At 44.3% G+C, this 24555-nt stretch overlaps 1 protein-coding gene across 2 annotated transcripts in view; it reads left to right on the top strand.

The window, feature by feature from the left end:
* The window catches only part of DYNC1LI2 (dynein cytoplasmic 1 light intermediate chain 2), a 306588-nt gene that overhangs the window by 60063 nt on the left and 221970 nt on the right, over positions 1–24555 (top strand). For both annotated transcript variants that reach the window (XM_069217186.1, XM_069217187.1), the window contains exons 5-6: positions 13011–13177; positions 23121–23214. In XM_069217186.1, the coding sequence (XP_069073287.1) occupies positions 13011–13177; positions 23121–23214 (261 nt within the window). The remainder of the gene's footprint in view (positions 1–13010; positions 13178–23120; positions 23215–24555) is intronic.

Below are 24555 nucleotides of genomic sequence, written 5' to 3'. Positions count from 1 at the left end.
TATGCGTGGGCTCGGTCTATGCACCAACCGGCAAAAAGCGCTCCTTTTTCCTACAACTAAATCGCCTACTGACCGAAATTGAAACTGCCCGCTACATCATAGGGGGAGACTGGAACCTCGTTCGAGACGCCATACTGGACAGGACAGGCCCCATAGACGTGGGTAATAACCACGATAGGGCATTACTGACGGACCTAACTACGGATGTAGGTTTAGTCGACTGCTGGAGACTAACACATCCAAAGGACAAGGAATACACCTTCCTATCATCTGTTCACGGCACCCAATCACGCCTGGATTATTTTTTTGTATCACACACCATAATCCCCCAAATACAAAACACTAGTATCCTAGATAGTGGACTCTCAGACCATTCCCCGATCCTTCTCTTGATCCAAGCAGGTTTAGCCTCCCCTGGTCGTAAACCATGGCGTTTTGCTATACACAGATACCGCTCTCCCCAAGGGAAAGAACAACTCAAGGCCCACATATCTACATGTATGACCGAAAACACGGGTACTGTGGCTTCCAAACGGGTGTTATGGGAGCGGCACAGGCTACTCTGAGAGGGAATATGATGTGTGATGCGGCACTAGCTAATAGCGACAGGAAGGCCCGTCAACGCACCTTAGAAAATAAAATCCAGAGCCTTGCTAAACAATATACCACCCAGCCGTCCCCCAGGTTACGCCGCTCACTCGAAAGGCCCGAATGGCACACATTGAGCTTTACACAACGCAGGCAGAATACGCGCTGCAAAGACTGCGCGGTCGCCTTACAAGCAAGGAGAGAAGGCTGGACGCCTCCTTGCGGCAAAGCTTCGGCAAAGAGATGCTGCCTCCGCTATCCCAGCCATAACGTCCTCCTCAGGAGCGGTATTGATCCGCCCGCAAGACATTGTGAATTAATTTGCTACATACTATCAGCATCTTTACACTCCCGAAACATTGACTGACCATACGCGGACTGAGGCATTTCTCACCGCGGCCAAAATACCCTGCCTATCAGAGGCCGGTCGAGCTCTCCTAGAGGGCAATATAAGCAGGGAAGAAATAACGCAAGTTATAGCAAACCTCCCCTACCATAAATCCCCGGGAAAGGACGGGTTCCCTGCGGAGTTTTATAGATGGGCATGAGAAGAGGCAATCACGGCAGTGCATGAGGCACTTACGGAGGCATGCCAGGAGGGTTCTTTGGGCGCCCTATCCAACAGAGCCACAATTCTCGTCCTACCTAAGCCAGGGAGAGATCCCCTACTTTGTGGCAGCTATCGTCCTATCTCACTCTTGAACGGAGATGTCAAACTACTAGCCAGCGTCCTAGCAGCACGTCTACGTAAAGTGATACCGTCCTTGGTCCATAACACCCAGGTGGGATTTGTACTGGGTCGCACCTCCAGAAATCATATGCGTACCCTGTGTCATACATTACTCGAATCACTACACCTACCAGAGGAAAATCTGGCCCTATCCCTAGATGCAGAGAAAGCATTCGATCGAATCGAATGGCCCTACCTATTTACCACCATGAAACACTTCGGCCTCAGAGACCAATTTAGCTCCAAAGTTCGATTACTGTATGACCATCCCACGGCACAAGTTAACTGCAGGGGCTTTCTGTCAGACCCATTCCCCATTGGAAGAGGCGCCCGACAGAGTTGCCCCCTTTCACTTCTCTTATTTCTGCTAGAAATGGAACCTCTGGCAGCAACTATATGGAATTCCCAACAAATAAAAGGTATCCCTCTACTAGGGGGCTCCTCCAAAATTTACCTATACGCGGACAATATCCTATTAACCCTGTCTGACCTGGAAAGATCCTTACCATCATTGCTCTCTATCATAGAGGGCTTTGCGCCCCTATCCGGATACCGGGTAAATTGGGACAAGAGCGAATCGCTGCCTCTATCTCGCATAACAACAAGGGCTGCAATTCATGGCCTTCCATTCAAATGGACCCCGACTCGCCTTAAATATCTAGGAACGTATATTAACCGAGGCCTGGAACGCATGGTTAGGGACAACCTTGACCATCTTATATCCCGGATGAAACAGGACTTCGCCAAGTGGTCACTACTTGGTTTATCCATGTGGGGCAGGACACAGGCGGTCATGATGGTTACCCTGCCGCGTTTTACATATGTACTAGGTATGCTCCCTTTGCAGGTACCTCTCTCCCTCCTCCGACTGATCGATACCTCAATAAGGTCTTTCGTCTGGGGCTCTACACGCCCAAGACTGAAGCCTGCAATAATATTGGCACAACGACCCTATGGAGGATTAGGTCTACCCTCAGTAGAACAATATTCTTTATCCCTACAATTATCGCAACTAGCCTACACACTACCAGGTACCCCGGATCCCCCACAATGGGTAACTACGGAGAATCTCTTGCGGGGACAGCACACAGAGCTAGGAGGGATATACACTGATTATCCCCATTCGTCTAACCCTATCCTCATGGCCACAAACGCAGCATGGGCCAGAGTACACCGCCTATTGGGCATACATCCCTTCCTACACGCTCAGGCCCCTATGGCAGGAAATAAATGTATAAAAATAGGAGGAAACATTCTTAAGTGGCCCCAATGGAGTACCGCAGGAATCCACAATATATCCCAAATAGCGGATGGCGATCGCCTTCGAACCTTTGACTCCCTACGGGAAGAATTAGACATCTGTAACAATCAAGAGTGGCGATATATACAGCTTAAGCACTGCATGTGCAAGGCACTAGGAACCCCCCTGTGGACGATCAAGACTTCACCCATTGTCACTTACCTGCAGACGTGGGGTCGACACAGAGGCGTCATGGCCGGCCTATACGCAGAGATAACGAATCACCTTTACTCGCAACCCCTCCTAGAGCGACCGCGCCTAAAATGGCAAGAATGACTAGAGATAGCCTACACTGAAGAAGAGTGGCCGGACATAATTGAGGCCCTTGATAGGGGGGTCCACGAGGCCCGTCTGAAATTCTGTCTATTCAATCTTGAAGGATTTTGGTACTGGACCCCATGAAACTCTTCAAGGCAGGCCTGATACCACACGCAAAGTGCTGGTGATGCGCAGACCTCCACTGTGACCTACTTCATATTCTATGCCACTGCCCAACAATACAACCGTTATGGGAAACAGTGCGCCACACACTCGCGGACTCTATACTGATACCAGACCCGACACCGCCATCACTTATTTTTCTACATGACATGCGCCCGTATCCCTTCCTATCACGACCCCACAAACGACTGCTCCATAGGCAATCGCCACAGCCAAAATCTGCATACTCCGACACTGGAGGTCTAGCATCGCCCCAACGCCAGCAGAATGAATGGCAGCCATGTTCCAAACTGCCACTCATGAGCGCGTAATCTATAACCTACAGGACCAAGCGGCTCTATTCACGGAAATCTGGAGACCCTTCCTGACAGGACCATGAGGCAGCTGGTGGAGGGTCGGTGGACAGCAGTCAACACTCCAGGACTCCCTCCCTCCTTCCTTCCCCCTCCCCATCCTTCTATCCCTTTCCTCTATTCCCCAGACCGTCTGTTTTGGGAAGCGCCCTCCATACCGGTCCGTTCACCTACGCACCAGACGACTTACTCCCTTCCATCCCACCAGGTCAGTTCCTGAACACCTAATGCACTTAGAAAGATCTCGACCCCTTTACACAATTAAACCTATGTCTATACAGATATCCCTCTGCTTACTTTCCCCCAGCATTATCCTTTCCCACGCACAGGAACCAATACCTCATATTAAAATTATCTAGACACACATACCATTTTATACAAAACTACATGATAACCCACATCAGACATGAAATAACCGGAACATTTACTTAATAATCTCGAAATACTGACTCTTGGCCCCACATTCCATCTAATCCTCCCTCCCCCCCCCCCCCCCCCCTTCCACCCTACCTCTCTCTCCCCTACCTCCCTTTCCCATGGTTTCTCTTTCCCCTTTCCCCCACCCTCTCTCCCTATCCACTCCCCATTCTTCTAACCATTACTCTATCACCTATTACTCAGTATATCCATCAGATTGTACACACCCATATACTCATTGTGCAATTATTTGTTGAAAAGTGGAACGTTGAAAATATGTTTATGTATACTCTGTACCATCCTATACTCTTCCTTAATAAAAACTTTAATAAAAAAAATAAGGGAAGAAGCAGGAGGGCAGGACGGAAAATTGAACAGGAGAGTATGCTGGAAAATGTACAGGCCACATCTGTAGGGAATGAGCTAGGTGTGAAATGTGGACAAAGAAAAGTGAGATTGAAAGTTTGTGAGTAGGATAGGCCTTCAAGGAAAGAAACTGGTAAGAGTATAAGAGCAGGGCAGTTTGGAGGGGTAAGAGAAAGTTCTTCATTGAAGGGAAAAGAACTGGATGAAGTAGGCATAGTAAGAGAAAATGTAATGCTGCAAGATAGGGGGAGTACTGGGAGGCACTGTAAGGAAGTACTATGTTTAATGTTGGAGAGGCAGTTGGACGGTAGATATGTACTAGGTGGGGCCTTGGTAGGACGTTGGGAATGAGTGTGGTGGGGCAATAGAAGGATATGTAGGGGAGATATTAGGGTGATGTGTGTGACTGAGTGGTGCAGTGGGATGCCTGAAAGGGCAATAAAAAGAGGGGGAAAAAGAAAAACATTTGTAGGTGTTAAGGAAATATTGTTGAATAGTGGAGAGGTACATGAAAGGTATATAATGGAAGTACTTGTTGAATGTAGAAGAAAGTGAGTTTCTGTGAGAGATACAGGAAGGTGGTGTAAAAAAAAAAAAAAAAAAAACAGTGCCTTGTGGGGTACTCGGGCAAGGGGAAGCAGGCAGTGCAGGATACTCAAGAGAGTCCAGTCCAAGTCTTTCAGCTCTTTATAGATCACTTTGCAGTCACAACTTAGTATGTCATCTTTTTTATGAGAGAGCTGTGTTCCAACTTGTGACGTGGCGCAACAAACAGTTAAAATAGTTCTGGTGCAAGTGGCCAGCTGAGAAGGGGCTCAAGTTCTTGATCTGCAGAGATCTGCTGAGAGGCAGTGCCCTAAAGAAGAACGCTGCCATACAGCAGTCCGGGATGAGCTGCAGCAAGTTGAGCAACAGCCTGGCAGACGAAAGCCTTGTGGAGCTGCAGTACTGCGACAATAAACGAGAAGCTGCAGAGATAGAGTGCAGAAACCGAGCAGTCCCCTCCCTGCAAGGGGGCAGTGGCCAAACGCCTCCATGGTGCGAAACAGACCATCCTAAAGCCCTTTCAGTACACACTGGGTGAACGACTGACAAGTATCTGAGATTGGTACATCATAAAACATGGTCTATATATTTAAAGGATTAGCTGAGAGCAGTCTTAGCCACTTGGGCAACAGTGTGTTTAACGTAAAACAAGCAGTTGGGGTAGGGTAGAGGGGGATGGTAGGGAGGGGAAAAAAGTTCTTCAATCCAACAGCAACTAGCGGGAGGAAACCTATAAAGAAATCCGTACTTAGTCTATGCTCCATGCATGGGACAAACAAAGAAAAAGTGAAACCAGATGTGATAAGTTGACACTATGACCAATAAGAAGCAACAAAATGAGAGTGACGATGAAGCCAACCAATATTCACTTAATAGGCAGGCTCCAAGACATTTTTATTCATGTATTTATTTTTTTCAAATAATCTTGCAGCACATCACATGTGCTGTCTCAGGTGAGACTTAAAATAAGTTGCTTTCTATAAGAGAGAATCGGGTTCTATGTTTGTATCACTCCTTTGCTACTTACATTTGAATCTTTTTATCTCACTGTCTCATTTAAACAGACTAAGGGGGTTATTACAACTTTGGAGGAGGTGTTAATCCGTCCCAAAAGTGACGGTAAAGTGACGGATATACCACCAGCCATATTACGAGTTCCATAGGATATAATGGACTAACCCCCTAATTGTTCTACGTCTGCAGTGTGATTAGTTTTTTTTTTTTTTTTTTTTTTTACATTTCATCAATTGTCTTACGCTGTATTGTGCATCTATGTATGATGTTTCATTTGTCTACAAGAAACACATCTCAAAACCTAATTTTCTCAAATTCCTTGATAAATATATTGCAGTGTCTTGCACTTGTATTGGCCTGAATCTCATTTATTATAATTCTATAGTGAAAATGTGACTAACATAACTTTGCGAAAAATAAGGGAGAGTGTTTGTATTAAAAAAAAAAAAATGCTGAGCTATCTTTTTCATCTTTACTGACTTATTAGCTGTTGGTTTGCTGGTTCTCCATATTTTTTGATTGACTTCTATAAAATACTGATAAATTGCTTGGCCTATTGTGCACTGTAAATATTTGAAATACTGCAGGCTATATAAACGACTTTAAGGTAAATAATTAGACTTGTCACAAGTCTAAACAAATGTAGTGGACCTAGCCACAGTTACGTAGTCCTTGAGAAGAATGAGGGCAACATTTCTTCCTATACAGTTGAATCTTAAGTGAACAGGGAATGGACTTTGTCACTTTTTAGAGCATTTAATCAGTTAGTATGTCTAAAAATCCTACCCTAGGATGGCAAATGTGGCAAATTAAAAAAAAATAAAAAAATCAGCAGGGCTGTCTTGAGAAGTGCAGCATGCTGCACAAAAAATAAGTCATGTTTGCTGATCAGTGCTAAAATCTAGGAGGCAGAGTTTGGTAGAAAAGGTTTTTATTTAACCTTGGTCAATGTTTGTAATGTTAAAGAGAAACAGGTCTGCTTTTACCCTCTATCGCCTGACCCATTTATTCCAACTGTTGTACCGAGGTGCGGAAATTTAGAGGTGTAGAACAAGTGTGAAAGTAGTCCGCAAACAAAAGTTACAGCTATGTGCTTTTGTGCATATTTTGGTGATAAAACACTTTTGTTCATGCAGAGTCCTTGGACACAAGTGGACTGCCATCTGTAACCCAGCACATTAACCCTTCTCTGTTTTTGGTTCATCCTGCAAAGGACGAAAGTCAAATTGGTGTAGAATCAGCAAGAAGACTGATTTCTCATTAAATACATTGAAAGAACTTGTAACAGAACCTTGCTTTTGAATACCTGTGTACCATGACGGTATGGAAACAAGTTTCATTTTAAGAAATGCAGTTGTGCTTCCTTCTGGAACAAGTTACAACTTTGGCTAAAAAAGCTTGATAAAATATTTTATTGGGAAGAATGTAAATTTGCTAGAATTGATTGTGTTAGACGTAGATGGTAAACTATTTTTTGACGGTTTGAGAAAGAATTGTGTCTAATATGTAAGGAATTGGCTAGATACAGGTATTTATCAATGGATTTATGTAGCGCAGAATATAGCTGCAAGGGCAGTGGACTGCTTTATAACTAAAAAGAATGTTATAGGACTAATGAGAGCATTAACTGTCGGGAAGAGGTAGACTATTAAAAGTTGTGGTCTGGCTTTAGTAAGCATGATGCAGAATAGGACAGATTAGGTGTATAAACCCGGAGTTGATATTTCAACAACGTCAGTAGCCCCCTCAATAGTCCGGATGAGGCCCAGAGTGAAGAGGCCGAAACGCGTTGACAGATACACCGGCGAGATTACCTTAAAGAAATATAGATAGGTATCTGATAGTTGCTTGGACGGGAACTATCAATCATCGCTATAGAGTGGATTACAAGCATAATGTTGAAAGCGTGACCACCAGTTTCCTATAAAGAAAAGTTGACGGGCACAACCCTCTACTGACGGTCAGTCTCGAAGTTTTGAGTAGCTAGATGCTGGCCTGAGTTCAACTATGTAAATAAATGTGAATTTGTTTTCATGTGTGTAATGTAATGTTGTTTTTTGTAAATATTTGTTGATATCTTGGATAATTTAACAGTGAGTCATTTTCTTGTCTTGCATGTAATTAGTTGGAATAAATATTGGGAAGTAAATAACCCACAAAGACAGTATTGAGCACTGTTTTTCTAAAATACATATTTAATCTATCCCTACCTTCAGACCATTCCTTTGTTTATATACAGTGTTTGTACCCAGGTCAGGTTGGGGTTATTGGGTCTCCTCTTTTTTTGCAGACATCCAGGGAGAGCAGCCTAGTCTGTACACTAAGATTAGGGCTTGATTTAGATCTCAGCGGATGGAATACTCTGTTACAAATGTGACAGATATCCTGTCTGCCATTTTACAATTGCCATAGAATATAATTGGACTGTAATTGGAATACTCTCTTACAAATGTGACGGATATCCTGTCTGCCATTTTACAATTGCCATAGAATATAATTGGACCGTAATACAGCGGACAGGATATTTGTCACATTTATGATGGAGTATTCCCCTCCGCCAAGATCCTAATTAGGCCCTTAGTTTTCTGACATGTTTTGGAGTGGCAGAATAGAGGGTTCTTTGTAAAAAAAAAAAAAAAAAAAAAAAAAAAAAGGGACCCACCCCACCAGATGTGGTCACCTTGGGGCGGATTAGCTACAGGAACTAGCTGCCCATTTGCTACTAGCCTCCACACTCCTAAATCTGTAATTTAACGGACACCCCTGACCCCAGAATCTCAGATCTGAATAACTTACTTCAAGGAAGGACCAAGAGGAGACTCGTGTCATCAGGAAAACAGGACATTGCCCCCAGCACCAAAGCAAAAGAGGGGTACTCTATCCCTGTGGCAACAGACTTGGTACGGTGTGAACGACCCTTTATCTTTGGCTCAAACTCAGCAGGCCGAAGAGAGGCACCTCTGTGGAAGCCAGAAGCACTCTCAGTCTGCCATGGGCTAGTGGCACTAGTCCCCTCCACACTATAGGTAAAAAGAATCAACAAAGCCAAAAAATCACCAGCCCAAATCCAGGTGGTCCAGTTCATTGTGGGAGTTGTAGTCACACCTGCCCTAAAGTATGAGGCCGCTATGTCACTCCCCCAGACCCATTGAAATTCCAGAAGCTTTCTGTGCAGATTAGCTTTGCCAAGGCTTTTTGGTCACCGGACTGGTAACTGGCCCCCACACTCAAAGCTGCAACTACAAGGAACCCCGTACAACCTGCAGTTACCTCAGCAACCAGGCCTCTGCTGTGTTTTTGCATCTTGTTTCTAGCAGCACAGTTTAAGTGATAAAATCAGCATAACCCCCGTCTCCCATTCAGTACCACGGACAGTCAGGGCAACTCTGCACCTGGACTCCACGGGCTAGGAAAAATTGAAATGACTGTTGTGGCCTTGTCCTATGGCCTGCACAACCTTAACCCTGCCAAGGGTTCCATGTAACTTGACCTCAAAGTGACCGATTGTCACTACTAGTTTTTCTTATTAACTGCAATGTTATATTTTTCATGTATTATTTTGCACAGATTTAAAAAAAAAATTAAAATCTCGTTATATGTATGCAGTGCTGTTCAGTTTGGTGTCTACATTAAGATAAAAGTATATTTTTATAAATTGGTGTTTGATTTCTGTCCAGTTTTGTCAGTTACTTATCGCCATGTTGGTACTCTGAAATGCTTAACACATGTTCTTCTAGTAAAGCCTGACTGCTCTTTACCACTATACCAGGACTGAGCTAAGGGTTTATTAGTGAGAATCCAAGGATCGTCTTTGGGGTATTGTGATAATATTGCCTGGTAAGGCTTCCCAGTGATACCACATAATATTCCACTTTCCTACAAACAGCAGCAGCAATATGTCTCCTACTTTCCTGAAACTGCAGTAAAACGGCTTTAATTCATCCTTGTGCAAACAGGAGTGTCCAGTGGAGAGCAAAACTCACATTTTCTTGCCACTGGTGTTTAAGAATGTTTGACCAGTGGGGTCCACAAATCATTCAGGTTCTCCTCTGTGGATGGCTATTCTCCATAAACCACCGGTTCTCACTTTGTTTTTTTTAAATCATGTTGTAATCCTCTCCATGAAGGTACATATATTGTCTTTTTTTCTGGTGCAGCCAGAATGTTGCCCGGGAGCGATTATTAATTTCTATTTCCTGATTCTCCTAGAAGGTTAGTGGCTTATAGCCGAGTCAGTACCTCAGAGTTTTGAACTTTTTCATCTGGAAAGGGGAAATTCAAAATGATGGCACTCCCACAAGTTCTGCTGCCCTGGACCACAAGGACTGGATGGTGCCCCTGGACCTGCGGGACATGACATTTCATGTACTGATACTGCAACCCCACAGTAAATATTTTGTGGTGGGGATCCACACGCCTTCAATTCACTGCCTTTCCCTTTTGGTTTTACACCTACCCCACTCAGGTCTGTACAAAAATCATGTTGTTGGTTGCCGCCCACTTTTGCAGTCCAGGAGTGCATGTGTTCCATCCAGTACCTCGATGACTGACTGTTTGAGGACGGGCTTTCCTCAGTTACTCTTGGGCCAGCTGCAGAGCACAATAAAAAAACGTTTTTTCAACCTGACATTTTCAGTCAAGGAGTCCTCATCCCACCTTCTTTCTCACTATGGCTGATTTTCATTTAAGCCTTTTAGGACATGCTCACATTGAAGGCCTTTCTGCCCCCACAGGTAGTGTGGGACATTTGGGCTACGATCCTGTAATTTCAGGAGGACGCAGCTCTTCCAACCTTGACTGTTTTGAAGCTCTTTGGCCTGTTAGCCTCGTGCTATTTGTTCAGTGCTAAATGTGGGCCCTTCAGTGGAACTTAATTCTGCATTGGGCCAAGCACGGGAAAAGTCTGTTGGACAAGATCCACACTTCTGAGGAGGGGGTTTCAGGATCTGCAGTGACACATGACTGACACCGATCTGAAGTGTACAACAGTACCAGATTAAGAAGGTTAGGAAGTTTACTGGGGAAAGTGGTGACCTGTCTAGGATCCCCTGTTGAACAGTGCTTCCCCATAAACACGCTGGACTCTGTTTTATTTAGTTTGCACTCAAGGAGTTTCTGCTATGAATCACCAACAGGTCAGCCTAGGTGCTCACCAACTTTTCAGTTTCCACATTTAAAGCTCTTTAGGGAACACACCCCGCCTTTGGTTGAACTTCAGGCTGCCAGTATGTGTTTCCAAAGCTACTTCTCAATTCTGTGTATTCTGAGGAAATGTAATTGAAGCTGATAGCAGGTCAGTCTGGTGGCCCTGGATCAAGAATCTCCAACCTTCTGTGTAATAAGAGCCACATATGTTCAATTAAAATCATCGCAAGCTACAAAACTTTTTTGTGTTGTAATAGTGATCACAGACAAGATTACATTAATGGCCACCCTATGCAAGATTAACAGCAGTGATCACCTCACTGCATCAGGTAGAGTTGTCAGCTGTAATGTAAACATTGGAATGCCTCTACATCGGTACAACATGTGAGCCACAGCTGCATTACCCCGGCACAAAAGTAATAATACTAGTAATAAGTCTCCCCAAAGGATTTGCCACTGAAAAATCAGCATAATAGTTGTGAAAAACCCAATTTAGGGATACACATAATAAGTCAACCAAGCAGAAGGTTCCAATATGTTAGGCTTGGATCAACACAGGAAAGCTACTTACAGGCAGCTGGAGAGCTTCCAGTAGCTCACAAGCTACCCATTGGAGAAGCCTGCCCTAGATTGTGCTCAGGTGGAAGGGTACTCAAACTCATGACCCTGACCATTTGTTTTCCACTTCCCTGGGAACCTTCTATCTCCACAGCAGGGCACGAGTCTTCATCTGAACCTCCATAATCTAAACCTTCATGCCTGCAACTGCAACAGCTGAGAGGCTTTGACCTTACAGTGGATGTCATTCTGGCCACTTGCCTCCCTTCTACCAAGTCCATATATCGATTCATCTCATAGCATGAGGAGAAGTATGTAGACTCATTACAGGCAAAGATTTCTGGTGTCCTATTGTTTGTTTTGTTTTTGGCCCAGGAAGGTTTTGCCATGCACATGGCTAAAGGTTACTTTACGACCCTTCATCTTGTGTTCCCATCTGCTCGAAACCTGGCCTGGTGTTTCAGGCTAGACTGTTCCTAATAGAGCAAGATCAAGACTGATTTGTATGTGGCTGATGCCTGTCTAAAGTGGCATAATGAATGAAAATTAATTCTCTGGAATGCTGTCTGAGCGATCTTCATTGTTTGAGATTAATCCAAGCATTTCTTCATTCACTTGGTTAGGCCTTTCTTAATCTGCCAGCACATCCTATTGTGATGCGCTTCCTCAAAGGGCTGTCTAATATTTCTTCTTGTGTCCTTTATTAGGCCACAGTGGGACCTCAGTTTAGCATTGCCCTTTCTGATGTGTGCCTTGTGAACTGTTGCGCCCTGCGCCCCCTTACTGAAAGCTGTGTTCCTCATTGTAGTTATGTTTTAGCGAGGTTCAGGCTTTATTGGTTCACTCGGCATGTTTCCCTGCCAAAACTGGTTCTTAGAACACCTGAATCATTGCTTGCGAAAGTGGCGGTCACCATCTAATGTGGGGCAGCACACTTTGCTTCTTATGTTCTTCTCTCCCTCCCGTCTATCCATGGCGTAAGAGATTACACCAGCTGGAACTACGGTATGCCCTTAGTTATTTTATCACACCACATTGATTAATCTGTTTCACTGGTGTGAAAAAAGGAAAGACGCCTAGAAGTAATCCTTATCCTCTATATGAAAGTGTGTTATTCTTTGGGCAAGAAAGGGTGTATAACTCCCTTAGAGATCATTCCCCTGTGCAGAAGGCTGCGACTATGGCCGTAGCTGTAGCACTGCCTTTTTCATCTTGGACATCTGCCAAGCCACAGTGTGGGCTTCTGTCTATATGTTCACCAGGCATTACTGTATCTCAGGTGATGGTTTAATGCCCTGTTTTTTAATAGAACGAATGCATGTCATTAGCTTAAAATCTAAAGCCTATAAGTTTAATGAATCCTTTCCAGGTTAAGACCTGTCAGGGTAGTATTTGTGACAGACACTGATCCCCCACGCTACTGCTTGTTTCAACAGATTTTCTTTCCCCTTAACTTAAGAATGCATGCTCCCAACTAGCAACACATTTCGATGTTGATTTGATAATTAAGAATGTATCATTAATTCGGGCTGCCCTTTGATTTTCTCTGTAGTGGTTAAGGACTTTCAGGAATATGTGGAACCGGAGGAAGCATCTCAAGGATCTCCTCGAAGAGGACCTTCTGGGTCTGGTCAAGAAGATGAGAATGTAATATTACCTCTTGGTGACAATATTCTGACTCACAACTTGGGTGTTCCCGTATTGGTAGTTTGCACAAAGGTAAACACGGACTTTAATTTCTTGGTTCATAAAACTGACGTGCACTCTGTTTGAGCAGAGCTAATATTTGCTTCAGTGTGCTTAGATATTTTACTGTAGTGTTGGGAAACGTGTTCCAATAGTACTATGTTGCATTTTGTGTCTGTCAACTCACTAGTTGACTAATTTCTATGAATATGATAAACATACATCCTTGACATGTTTATTTGCATATTAATTGTTTTACTATTGATGTTTTGTTTTTTTCAGCTACTGGAACGGAAATGGTCATTTTGTTCAGTGCCATAACCCCGTTTGGGATTGTAGTAAGATCAGATGCCTCTTTTTCGAAATAGTTCATCTTTTGCAGGCTTTCCATCACGAGAAACCAGGAGTCAGCCGTGTTTGAGAAAACCCATATTGTCTTTATACGTTTTCTATGTTTTGTGCCATGATCTACACCCCCATGTATTTGACCTCATGCCCACAGGTTCAAATCCCGCTGGTAACAAACACCTGTTTTTCAATGCCAAGATGGCCCAAGGGGTGGACATGTGCTTTACAAAGTCATGTGTTGTGTTAAATTATGCTATTTGCTCGGTTAAGGGAACTTGACTGAATTAGCATTTAAAATGTTTCGATTCATCACTGAAAATGTAAATATTTGATTCATACCAAACTAACCGTGTGTAGTTACTCGATTCACTCTACCTGAGAATAAGTTTTTTTTTCAATCTAAAGCCAGAAAATCGAGTGTCATTCACGGTTCTTGGGCAGGGCTTCATGTCATGTGTGTACCCTGTCAAAGTATGAATGAGAGAGAGAGGGGGGGGGGGAAGAATAGAATAGAGAAGAGAAGCATAAAGAAAAGGAATGAGAGATTGGCCATTTGAGCAAGAAAGGAGGACTATATTGTGCATCTGATTGCTACTTTACAGTGCCAAGAGTAATCTTTATTGGCAGAGTCTCGAAAATTCACAATTCAGGCATCACTAATTAAATTGCATGCTGCTACTTGCATAATGATGATAATTAATGGATTTGAGTCATTTTATGACTGAGGAGAATGACCAGCTGAGTCAGCGGTTCCCTGACTAGCATGTCCAGATTTGAAACAGTGGAAGGAGATTTCAAATGTATATGGCTGGATAGGAGAACAACGTTTTAGGCATTCCCCATCTTTTCCCACCTTCCATCCATTTTAGGTCATGATTTCCCAAGTTCTTTATAAACCGATAGCACAAGGGTACTTGCTGTCTCACTAAATATTTAGAGACCACAATGGTCATCGGGTACCAGTTATGTTTGTATTGCAGGGTCAAGGCCTGACTATTGTGTATGCAGTGCACAAAGGCTAAGCTCCATTGCTGTGAAAACACATTCCAAAAAACCTTCCAGTACATTCCTAGCATTAGCTGCATATACCATATACCCTCCTCTGCCATATACCCTCCTCGGCTGTAGTTTTCAACATTTTCATAATTAAAACAGACAGTTATCTTTATTCTTTCATCTCAACAACGTGGAAACCATGCTAAGTGAGAAATTCATCAAATGAATTGTGCTAGTGCAAGGTTGTTTTGTACCATTTGCAAGGTATACTCTAAGTGGCTAGGTGACATATATTCCTGCTTTCTTCTCTTTCCTATCTAGCAAGAAATTGCTTTCAGGATCAAATATTAATGGAAAAGTATATCTATAAGAATTTTGTTGCTTACATTTTTTTCAGTGATAGCCTTGATATTGGGCATCTTTCTGTGAACGGAGACCCCATCCCCTGGTTGTGCATCTCACGCTGTCCCACCCACTTGCATTTTTTCCATTGTGCATCAGTAGCACAGGAATCCACCTCAAGCACCTTTTCTTTTTTACTGGTGGTGGTGTCTGTCCTTCCTGAAAGGGTTGCATTTCCTTTTTTCCTTTCAGTTAGGGCAAAGACCGAATAATAACCTTGCTTTTCTATCCTGCTTATGTAGTTTCTGAAGGGGCTTCATTTAGTGCATAGGTTGCAGCAAACTCTTTCTGCTGATTTACCTACATAGTGCTCATGGCTTCATTGAATATTCCATATAAGGAAAACTAGAATGACTGATACAGTAGTTTTTCTTTTCTTGATCCTCATTATGCACAACTGCTTGTGTAACAAAGTTTTAAAATAAACGTTTTAAGGTGTTGACAAAATTACACACTATTGTCTTGTTGCCTCCACTAACACAAACCAATTATTGACTTCAGCCCACTAGTGTTGCAGTCCACTAGTGTTGAAGTCTGACCTATTCTAAGACAAAAGCATTGAAAGATCTGCCTTTTATTGTATTTTTAGCCTTCATTGAATGTAGAGTGCAAGATAGGGAGGGTATGGAGTATTGAGGCTTGTGGTCATGGGCCACATGGTTAGGGTCTGGTGGCGTAGAAAAGAGTATGAATTGCACTGGGAGGAGGTAAGAATATGCGATCATTGCGGAGGCAGCACTGAGGAACAAGGTTGACGCAGTCCTCGTTCCAGTATGTTGCAGGATCTGTTAGAGGTGGCTAGCCTAATGAGAGAAAATGGGTCGCTGGCAGAGGCGTCTTACCCACTTTATATCGAAGGGCATCTTCCTCTGCTGTCCCCCATTTGCGGACTGCCCCATACCAGGAAGCCAATGGGGAAGTCGTCTGAGAGCGCCAGTGGAGTGTGCATTTGACAAGAAGTAGTGACAGGGAAATGAAGCTGGTGTGGACTTTGTGCTTGCATCGTTTGAAGATGCCAAGGGAGCATGCCTTCCAAGTGTTAATGTCTGGGAATTCCGTGACCTGTGAAATATGGCACCCACTTTTTTCCCAGTAATGGTGTAGGGCAGGGCACGACCAGAGCATTTGCACCAAGACTGCGTCCTGAATCCGGCAACATGGATAACATGCACCTGTTTGTGGAAAGAAGCAATTTATTTGGGCTGGGGTGAGGCATGCCCGGTGTAGCATAAATAGCTGATGGTTTTTGAAACATGAGCTGCGGGACACCTGTTGATGGAATTCCAAACCTATAGCCCACTCCTTGTCATGAAGAGCTCTCCCAAACTCGTCCTCCCACTTGTGTCAGAATGCATCTAAGGGAAGCAGCATGAGTTTGCAATTGGCCTTATATATCTAAGTAATGGGGTGACAGCTGACGCCCATCGTAAGTAGAATTTGCAGGACTGGGTGTATCTCGGGTTCTGCTCCCATGATGCTCCAGAGGGTAAGGCATCTGTGTGTAAGCCGACAGTGTAGTAGGAATTGTCCTGGGGGCAGATCATAATCCATCATGAGTTGGTCAAATGGGAGGAGCTGGCCATTTAGGAAAATGTCTCTGGTTGTGTGAATAGAGTGTTCAGTAAAAGGGGCTATATCTCGATGCGTACCAGTAAATTTAAGGAGCTCAATTTGAGGGAGTGTGAGAGCATAAGTCAACGATTCCAGTGCCATATGGTGTATGCTTATTATGCACGTTCGTGCGACAACCACCTAAAGGGGTCGCGAGGATGAGGATGTAGGTCCTGGGAGAAAGAGGTTGCGGACTGCAGGCAGTAGGATAACACTATAGTCCTCGCAGGTCTTCCTCACCATATAGCGTCCTGCTGTCCAACATGAGAGCCATTGCAACTGTGCCACAAGATAATATGCCTTGAAAGACTGAGCACGGTGTTAATTACCTGAAATCAGATGCCAAGTCTAATCTAAATTAGAACACCACCGGCGAATGCTGAATAGATGGTTGCATATAGGAAGCCCCTCAAATCATCTCTTCTTTTGTTGTGTGTGTTTCCAGTAAGCAGACTTTTTGTGCATGTTGGCATTTTATGTAAGAGTACACTAAATAACGCTTTCAGGAGGTATGGATGGCTCGCACATTCAGCATGAGAAAAGGGAATTTGTTACCTGGGGGGTCTACATGTTGAGTAAGGGGAATGGAGGGGATGGGGGAGAGAGGGGGAGGGAGGCTTTTGTTGCCTGTCTGTAGAGTGACCTTGTTGCCTCGAAGTGTAAAGGTTGTGTGGCTATGGCCTGCCATACCCTTGAGGGGAAGTGCGAGTAAAATAGAAAATAGGGACATCTAGAACTGGCTAGGAGGAACAGGGGGAGCCTACTGCAACAGCCGTATGCCCAAACAGTGTTGGTGGGGAAAGAAATGCTTTAGAGTAATGCAGGGGTGGTCAAGTGCTGATGTGGGGTACCAGTCATTGCGTGCCCTAAAGAGAAAAATAGTGTAGGGGCCAAGGGAACTTGCAAGGACCACCAGGGCAAAGTCAGTGCAAGTAGAGTTGATGCAGTTTAGTGGGGTAAGAAATCCACAGGGGCCCGAGGAGCCATGCGGAGAGGTTGCGCTGCATAATATCAAAGAGGGGATGTGTGCTACAAAGGGGATGGTGAGTGTTGGGAAAGGGATAAGGAGGAGCAAGGGAGAGCCGTAGCGGCCATGCAGTGAACATGCAACATTCAACTTAACATTAGAGTAGATCAAAATTGTTAGTAAAATATGTTCATATGAGGGTGTCTGCCGTCTGGGGCGTCACAGTTGGAGGAGTTCGAGAGCCTTGTTCGGAGTCGTTAGAGAGAAGCGTGTTCTCATTGATGGTAAAGATGTGGGGGCTCTTCTCATCGTCTGTAGTGGTGTTGTGAGATCCTATGTCCACTGCAGCCTGCAGGGCCTGCTTTCTGCTTTCGATTATCTGTTCAAGATTCAATGGGGTTGTTTGGGCCAGAAGAGGGCATCTCCAGCATGAGGTCATTTCCACCCGGCTTTAGGCAGGGGTTGAGGGGGTCCAGAGCAGTCTGCTTGTGCAGTCCCTTAGTGCCGGTCCACTCAATGCCAAGCTTCCTTTGGGTCAGTGAAGAAAAACATATTGTCCTCAATAATGACCTTAAGGTAGGCAGGGAACAAGAGTGAGTATTGAACTGCCAGTTGGTGTACTCGGCGTTTGACCTCCAGGAAGGATTTACAGTGTTGATTGACTGTTCTGGTATAGTCCAGGAAGAGCATGAACCCTTTGTCGTCAACTCAGAGAGGGCCGGCCCGGTGTGCTGCTTGTAGAAGGGCATCCCGATCTTTAAAGTGAATAAGTTTAGCTAACATGGGCTGAAGGGCGGGATCCTAGGGGAGGGCGACGGGTGCGGACCCTGTGGGCCCTCTCCAGTGTCAAGAAAGGTGTGAGCTCTGACACGGGTGTGAAGTACTTAAATCAGTTTTCAAGATATTTTATGGGGTCTAGGGCGTGAACCTCTTCTGGTAGGCACCGTGTACCGATGTCGCTCTGTCGTGATCGGCCTTTGATGACATTTGCTCTGTCTTCGAGACAATAGACTTGTTCCTGGATGTCATGAATTGTTTGTTGATTATTCACAGTAATAAGGTACAGGTTTGCCAATTGTTTCTCCCCATCGGACACCTTATTAGAAACTTTTCGATGGTCATCGCAAAGAAAATTAAGTTCAGTGGCTAAAGCTCCCAAACTAATTTCCACAGAAACACACAAGTGTTTTGATGGCAGCAAGAACCTGGTCCAGCTTGTTCGACATGGAACTAGCCCGGGTGGGCCCCCCTACGGTGTATCAGAAATTGCAGTAGGTGGAAGTGTGGTCGCTAAGGCCGTGGTGGTTGAGCAGTGTGTGCCTGTGATACGTGGCATTAATAGGCTTGAAGCATTAGTGGGGCAGAAAAGCCCGCAGTGAGGGGACGTAGTCGAGGGTAAAGGGTGTCCGAGGTGGAACACTTGGAAAGTTTGGTAGAGTATAGTATGCAGTAGAGCCTTTCTGTGGTGGTTGCTGGCAGGTCCCCCTTGTTTCGGTTTGAATGTTGACAGGAGGAGGAAAATGGTGTGTGCCCTGGGAGAAGCAGGTAAATTGATGGCTTGCCGTAGAGGAATAAGATGGCATGGGGGGAGTGCTTCAGGGCAGAGGTTACTGCAGGACATTTGGTAGACCTCAGGTTCCTGGGGGTCACCAGGCACATCAGATGCCGACACCAATGTCCGGGTCACACTGCCTTGTAGACGATGTTGTTCTGGGTGGAGGAGGCGGTCCTATGGGAGCGAGATATCCAGTTCTACCACGTGCCTCAATGTTGGTACCGAAGCTGGAGAGCATCAACAGTAGCAGAGATTCAATTAAACAAGTGGCAGTTAGCAAAGGGGTGCTCAATCATGGTTAGCAATACGTGTGGTGGGGCTCGCCTCAGCTAGGTACAGTTTGTGGGTAGGCCTAACTTATGTGCCCCAGCAGATCTGAAAAAGCAGAGGGGGGGGGGGGGGAGAGAGACTTTCCCCTCCAGGTGAGGATGGGTCAAAAGAGGAGGCCCCTACCTTCGACGTGCAGGAGTAATTAAGTGTTAGTGGGGGAGTCCAGAGAGGCCTGAGTAGGCAGAGATGAGCCCAAGTCCAATGGAGCCTCAGATACCCCCCCCCCTTTTCCCCTTTTGGGTGTTCCGATATGAGTGCCAACGCGAGGGGGAGAGGTGATGCATTGGTCTCGCAGGACCTAGATGATGTACAAGTTAATTGGAGCAGGCAGCAGTTGGCAGTCTCAAATAGCCCCTCTCATGCGTTCCAATGTCAGGGGAGGAGGCATAGGGTGCGGGGTCGCATGCCAACAGCGGGCGGCAAAGGAGATTAGACAGCAGGAAATGGGCTCTGCAAAGCAGAGGGCTGCCGCGACTCATTTAATGTCCCTCGGCCCAGCAGGGTGACGTCCATGGTGCCCCTCGGGACTTGGAGTCCGGTTGGTGAGCGTGCCCACTCTGGGGGGTAGTGTGTCCTGTTGAGGGACTGAGAGGCCAGCCACAGCGCAGGAAGCCATCGGTCGACAAGTGTTTAGCCCTGGCTGTGCCACACATGACCTAGGAGGAGGCCAAAGCCACTGCTCAATCTTAAGGTCGCGGAGCAGCATGAATGCCCGAGAGCCTGTGGCTGAATTGGGCGGGGTTGCTGGCAAAAAATGAGGCCCCAGCGGTTAGCAAGTAAGGGCCAAGGCCAGGATAGTAGACGATATGTGGGTGGGCGTGAGGGGCCTCAGAGGTTTGTGTTGGCCATCTTGGCTGGCCTGGCCACCAAAGGATCTTTTTATATAATATAGTGCATATACTGAATTTCCCCCTACCTACATTTCTTTTTTTCTTCAAAAGGTACAAACCAACATCAGCCTAGTATTTGTCTATCTAAACTATACCAACAGAATACGTTAAAAGCTATCACAATCAACCACAGAGAATCCCAAATGCTGCTGCTGTACAAACTCATTAGTCTTCATACATGAATTTGCATTCACCAGCTCTTCAGTTTCATTACACCATTTACCTGTGGCTTGACGTATTACCTTTAAAGCAATGTGCATTGCAGTTTGAGCCATCGACCGCATAGGACCATTTTCCTTCAACATACACTCCATAATTACTGCCAGTTTAGTTCACTTTCTCTGGGTTGGACCCTCTCTTGTGCATGACTTAAAAAAATAAATATATATTATATATATATATCTTACTGGCAAAAGCCCTTTTTCTAGTCAGGTAACTTAGACAGAGAGCTCAGTCCATGCCAGAATAAGCACAGTTGAGAACCACCTGTAATTGTGGAGACGGGAAAGCAATTAAAACTTGGTTCCTCCAATGTAAATAATTATTACAACTGAGACAACTCCTGCTTATATTAAAAAAGGAGGGCGGTATCTGAAGAGATAAATACATCAAAATTAAGGATTCTCACTAAACTTGGTGAAACACATTGTAAATGTGCATACCTGTGAGGTTGGCGTCCTTCTCTCCTTTGTTGCAATTGTTTGCTAAGGCATCAGTGTAATTGTCTATGCTACTTTCTAGCAGTAAGAATTCTTATTTTTCTATGTGTATCTTTTCCAATGCTAAAGCCCCCAAAAGCAGAAATTGGTGTTTTTTCCTATCTTAATTTGGCAAGAGTTGGTTGATCTCTTTCTCTATATAGAAAGAATATATGTGCAAATAAATAAACTCAAGTCGAGGGTTCCTCAATCTCTGGGTGGTCCTTTTTTGGTAATGTGTATCAGTGGGCATTTTCAGATGGTCTCATCCTAGTACGATCATCTTCTCACATTGCAGCTTACCCCATTCTTCAGACTCGCCAAATCATGCACACTAGTACTGCTTAGCAATTTCTTTGTTATTCTTCCCCTTTTGTTTTCTAAATGTCCACCCCCCCCCCCCCCCCCCCCATATTTTAGCTGCTTGCAATCTTTTTATAACAGTATGATGACCCCAACCCATGGGCAGCCTTCCCAGTCTGGTGGCCACTGTTGTATCCATATGGACAACCCTGTAAGACCAGATAAAAGTAGTGATTGTGGCGCATGAGGTCCATTGTGTTGTCAGCTGAGGCCCAGATCAAAGCAAATACATTGACTGAGTAAACAACCGTTGTTGTTGCGTCTTCATTATTTGGAGACATGACTGTCGTGTAATTTCCAGTGCTTGCCTCCACTGAAACTGCACATGCCTGTAGTCTGCCCACACCCAATCTCAAGTAGGGCTGGGCTGATACGCTAGGGGCCACAAGAGAAGACTCTGAGAAAGAAGGTATCATACCGGAGGGACTCAAAGCACTACTAAAGACAAAGAGAGAGGACACCTCACTTTAAAATGACAAATTCACTGAGTCAGAGTTGTTTGTGTCTTTTCTACAGTCAGCAGGAGCAAGGGACAACTGACATCACTGAGAAGACCATGATGACTTTGGGGCAGGTGTAGACCAAATAAATTGTGGCTGCATAGGAGAAGCATTTAGGCTCTGCATTTGACTGAATGGTCAATAAAGAGTTATTAAAACTAATTTTCCACTTACTTTGCAACAGTGACTTTCACAATCCTTTGATTTTATTGATGAATAATTTATAACTTAAAAAGTGCTCTGTTACCCAGAGACCCGACTACCCTGGCGCTGAGAGTGAAAGAACCATCAGAGAATAAGCAGAGGTGAAAGGTGTTTTAAGTAATCTGTGAAAAGTGGTGGTTTCCTTATGCCCCTTAGATGGGGAGGCTCTTCCATTCCTTTGCCATAACCACCAAGAAGGCCCTGCTCTATGACTAAAACATTGAAGCTGTGGCACACTAAGTAAAAAGGCTGTTGAGGACTGCTGTGTCTGATTGGGCAAGTAGAAAAAAAGTGTTTATTAAGGATAAAGTGGCCAATGATAAAGAGCATGATGACATGAGAAAAGTCCTTTAAACAGACAGCGCTTCCGAATTCGAATCCATTGTAAAGACCTGAACTGCCTAGTGATGCAAGTTAGTTTCTTTCAGTCCAGACTTAATGGGCGGCGACATTTTAAAGTGACTGCAGTGTATAGAGCAGACATGAAGGGAGACTGCTGAGAAGAGAGTTAAAATAGTTGAGGTGGGAGAAAATATAGTGGCCTAGACTAATGTTTTCCAACAAGTTGCAGGGCAGGACAGGCTTCTCCAACGAAGTTCAAGAAAAAGAAAGCAAACGGATGACATATTGTTGACTTGGACTTTGAAGGACATGTGGCAACATAGAATATTTGCTGATTCTACTGTGGTTGGAGAAAACCCCAATGTAGGCTGCTAGTTCATGTCATTCCAGAAAAGGGGGAGGGGATTATCGAAGAGGATGATTTCAGTTTTACCCTGATTTAAACATAGGGAATTGGCATTCAGTCATAAAACTGTGGAGCTCATACAGTTGTTGAATGCATTTTAGAGGACTGTTCAGTTGCCCTTCAATTGGATGAAAAATTCCTTTTCATTTACTGTAATTTCACCTTGTTTTGCAGCTGTTTTTTTCCTGATTATTTTTCTACGAAGGAGTCATTAAAACCTTATTGTGCCATCTTCTTGTCCAAACGGGTTTACTATTGTTTTCCAAAATATAGAACTAAAAGTGTATTTGAACTGCTGAAATATGTATTTACGAGATGTGCTGGCATACATTCTTATGTTGCCCTGAATTACTGTTTTCTACAGTGTGATGCAGTGAGCATCTTGGAAAAGGAACATGACTACAGAGAAGAGCACTTTGATTTCATCCAGTCTCATATTCGAAGATTCTGCTTAAACTGTATCCTTTGACATAGAGAAATTTTATGTGAATTATGTTTCTTAACTTAAGTCGAAATATATCTTGTGGTATTTTTTAATGTTCATGGAATCTGAGTTAACTGTTCTAGGGTGAACTAAAGTTTGTATATATTTCTTCATCACCATTATTTTAGTCACAAAAATAGCAGAACAATTTACATCCAATAATGTGTAGTTTAAGCATTGAGTGACCAAGGCTAAAGATAGTCTAATGAGAGGTTTATTTTGGCAGAGGCTTGAGAATTTATTTCAATGATTGGCGTGCCACATGTACTGCTGCCTTTTTTTTCAGTATTGCTCTGCCAATAAATTTAGTATACGTCACTTTTGTTTAAGAACTTATAAATCATTGTACATAAACCCTTCAAAGCATTGCACATTTCTACTGATTACTACCTATAATATACTACATATTTAAACATCTCCCAGTTTATTTGAATCTTGTCTCTAAATACTTCTACTTGCAGATTGCCCATCTCATGAATCCCCTCAAGAAAAAGACTTTAACTGGAAAAGATGCAATGGTTCGCCCATGCCTAGAGATGATACTGCAAATCCAACGTGCTGACATCTCAGTGGTTATGAGGTCAAGGAGTCATGTATGGTGCCACACAGGCACTGTGATGGCAGTTCTGTTTTTCCAGGGCCCTGTGACTCAGATCAGAATTGATGAAAATGTTTTCCTCTGTGATGGTACTCTGGCACTTCGCTTCTGTAACATGACATGTATGCTGGCTTGTTAAGCGAACATCCTCTGGAAAACGGTGCAAATCGTCGTTCCTCTCTAGCTGGATCATGTAAGAGGCCACTTCACTGGTACTTTGGTTTTAGGGTCTCTGGGCATGTTCTTAAGTCTCAGCTTGGCACTGTGGCCAGATCTGTCGGCTCGTCCTTGGTCCTGTGCAGTTACTCTTTGTTAGGCTTCTTGAGCCTTCATTCATGGGCTTGAGACCGTTCATGGTTGTCACCTCTTCAACCAGATAATGTATCTGTTTGTGGATGGACCTGCCAGAAGAAGTGCTAATGTGCGATTGGTGGACTTACTACTCTATTATGATTGTGCCCCATGGAGGTAGTGAGTGACCTGATCATTTTACAGGAGTGTGACATTAAGCACACCCAACATTCCATTTCTGATAAGCAGGTTCTCCTGTCCTTTATTGGCTTCAGGGGACATGGTCACATCACCAACATTCAGTTTCTGATAAGCAGCTGCAGGGGGCCTGGTGATTTTGTTGTGTACCATGATCAGACGAGGCAGTTGTCGTCATCCTCTGCTTCCTTGTTCAGACCATACTGAGTGCTTTCCTGAGGACTGGAT

Source organism: Pleurodeles waltl, chromosome 12, assembly GCF_031143425.1.
Source record: "Pleurodeles waltl isolate 20211129_DDA chromosome 12, aPleWal1.hap1.20221129, whole genome shotgun sequence".
In the NCBI taxonomy this organism is placed as follows: Eukaryota; Metazoa; Chordata; class Amphibia; order Caudata; family Salamandridae; genus Pleurodeles; species Pleurodeles waltl.
The sequence above is the reverse complement of the archived record's forward strand: the minus strand, read 5'-3'. Positions and strand labels throughout refer to the sequence as shown.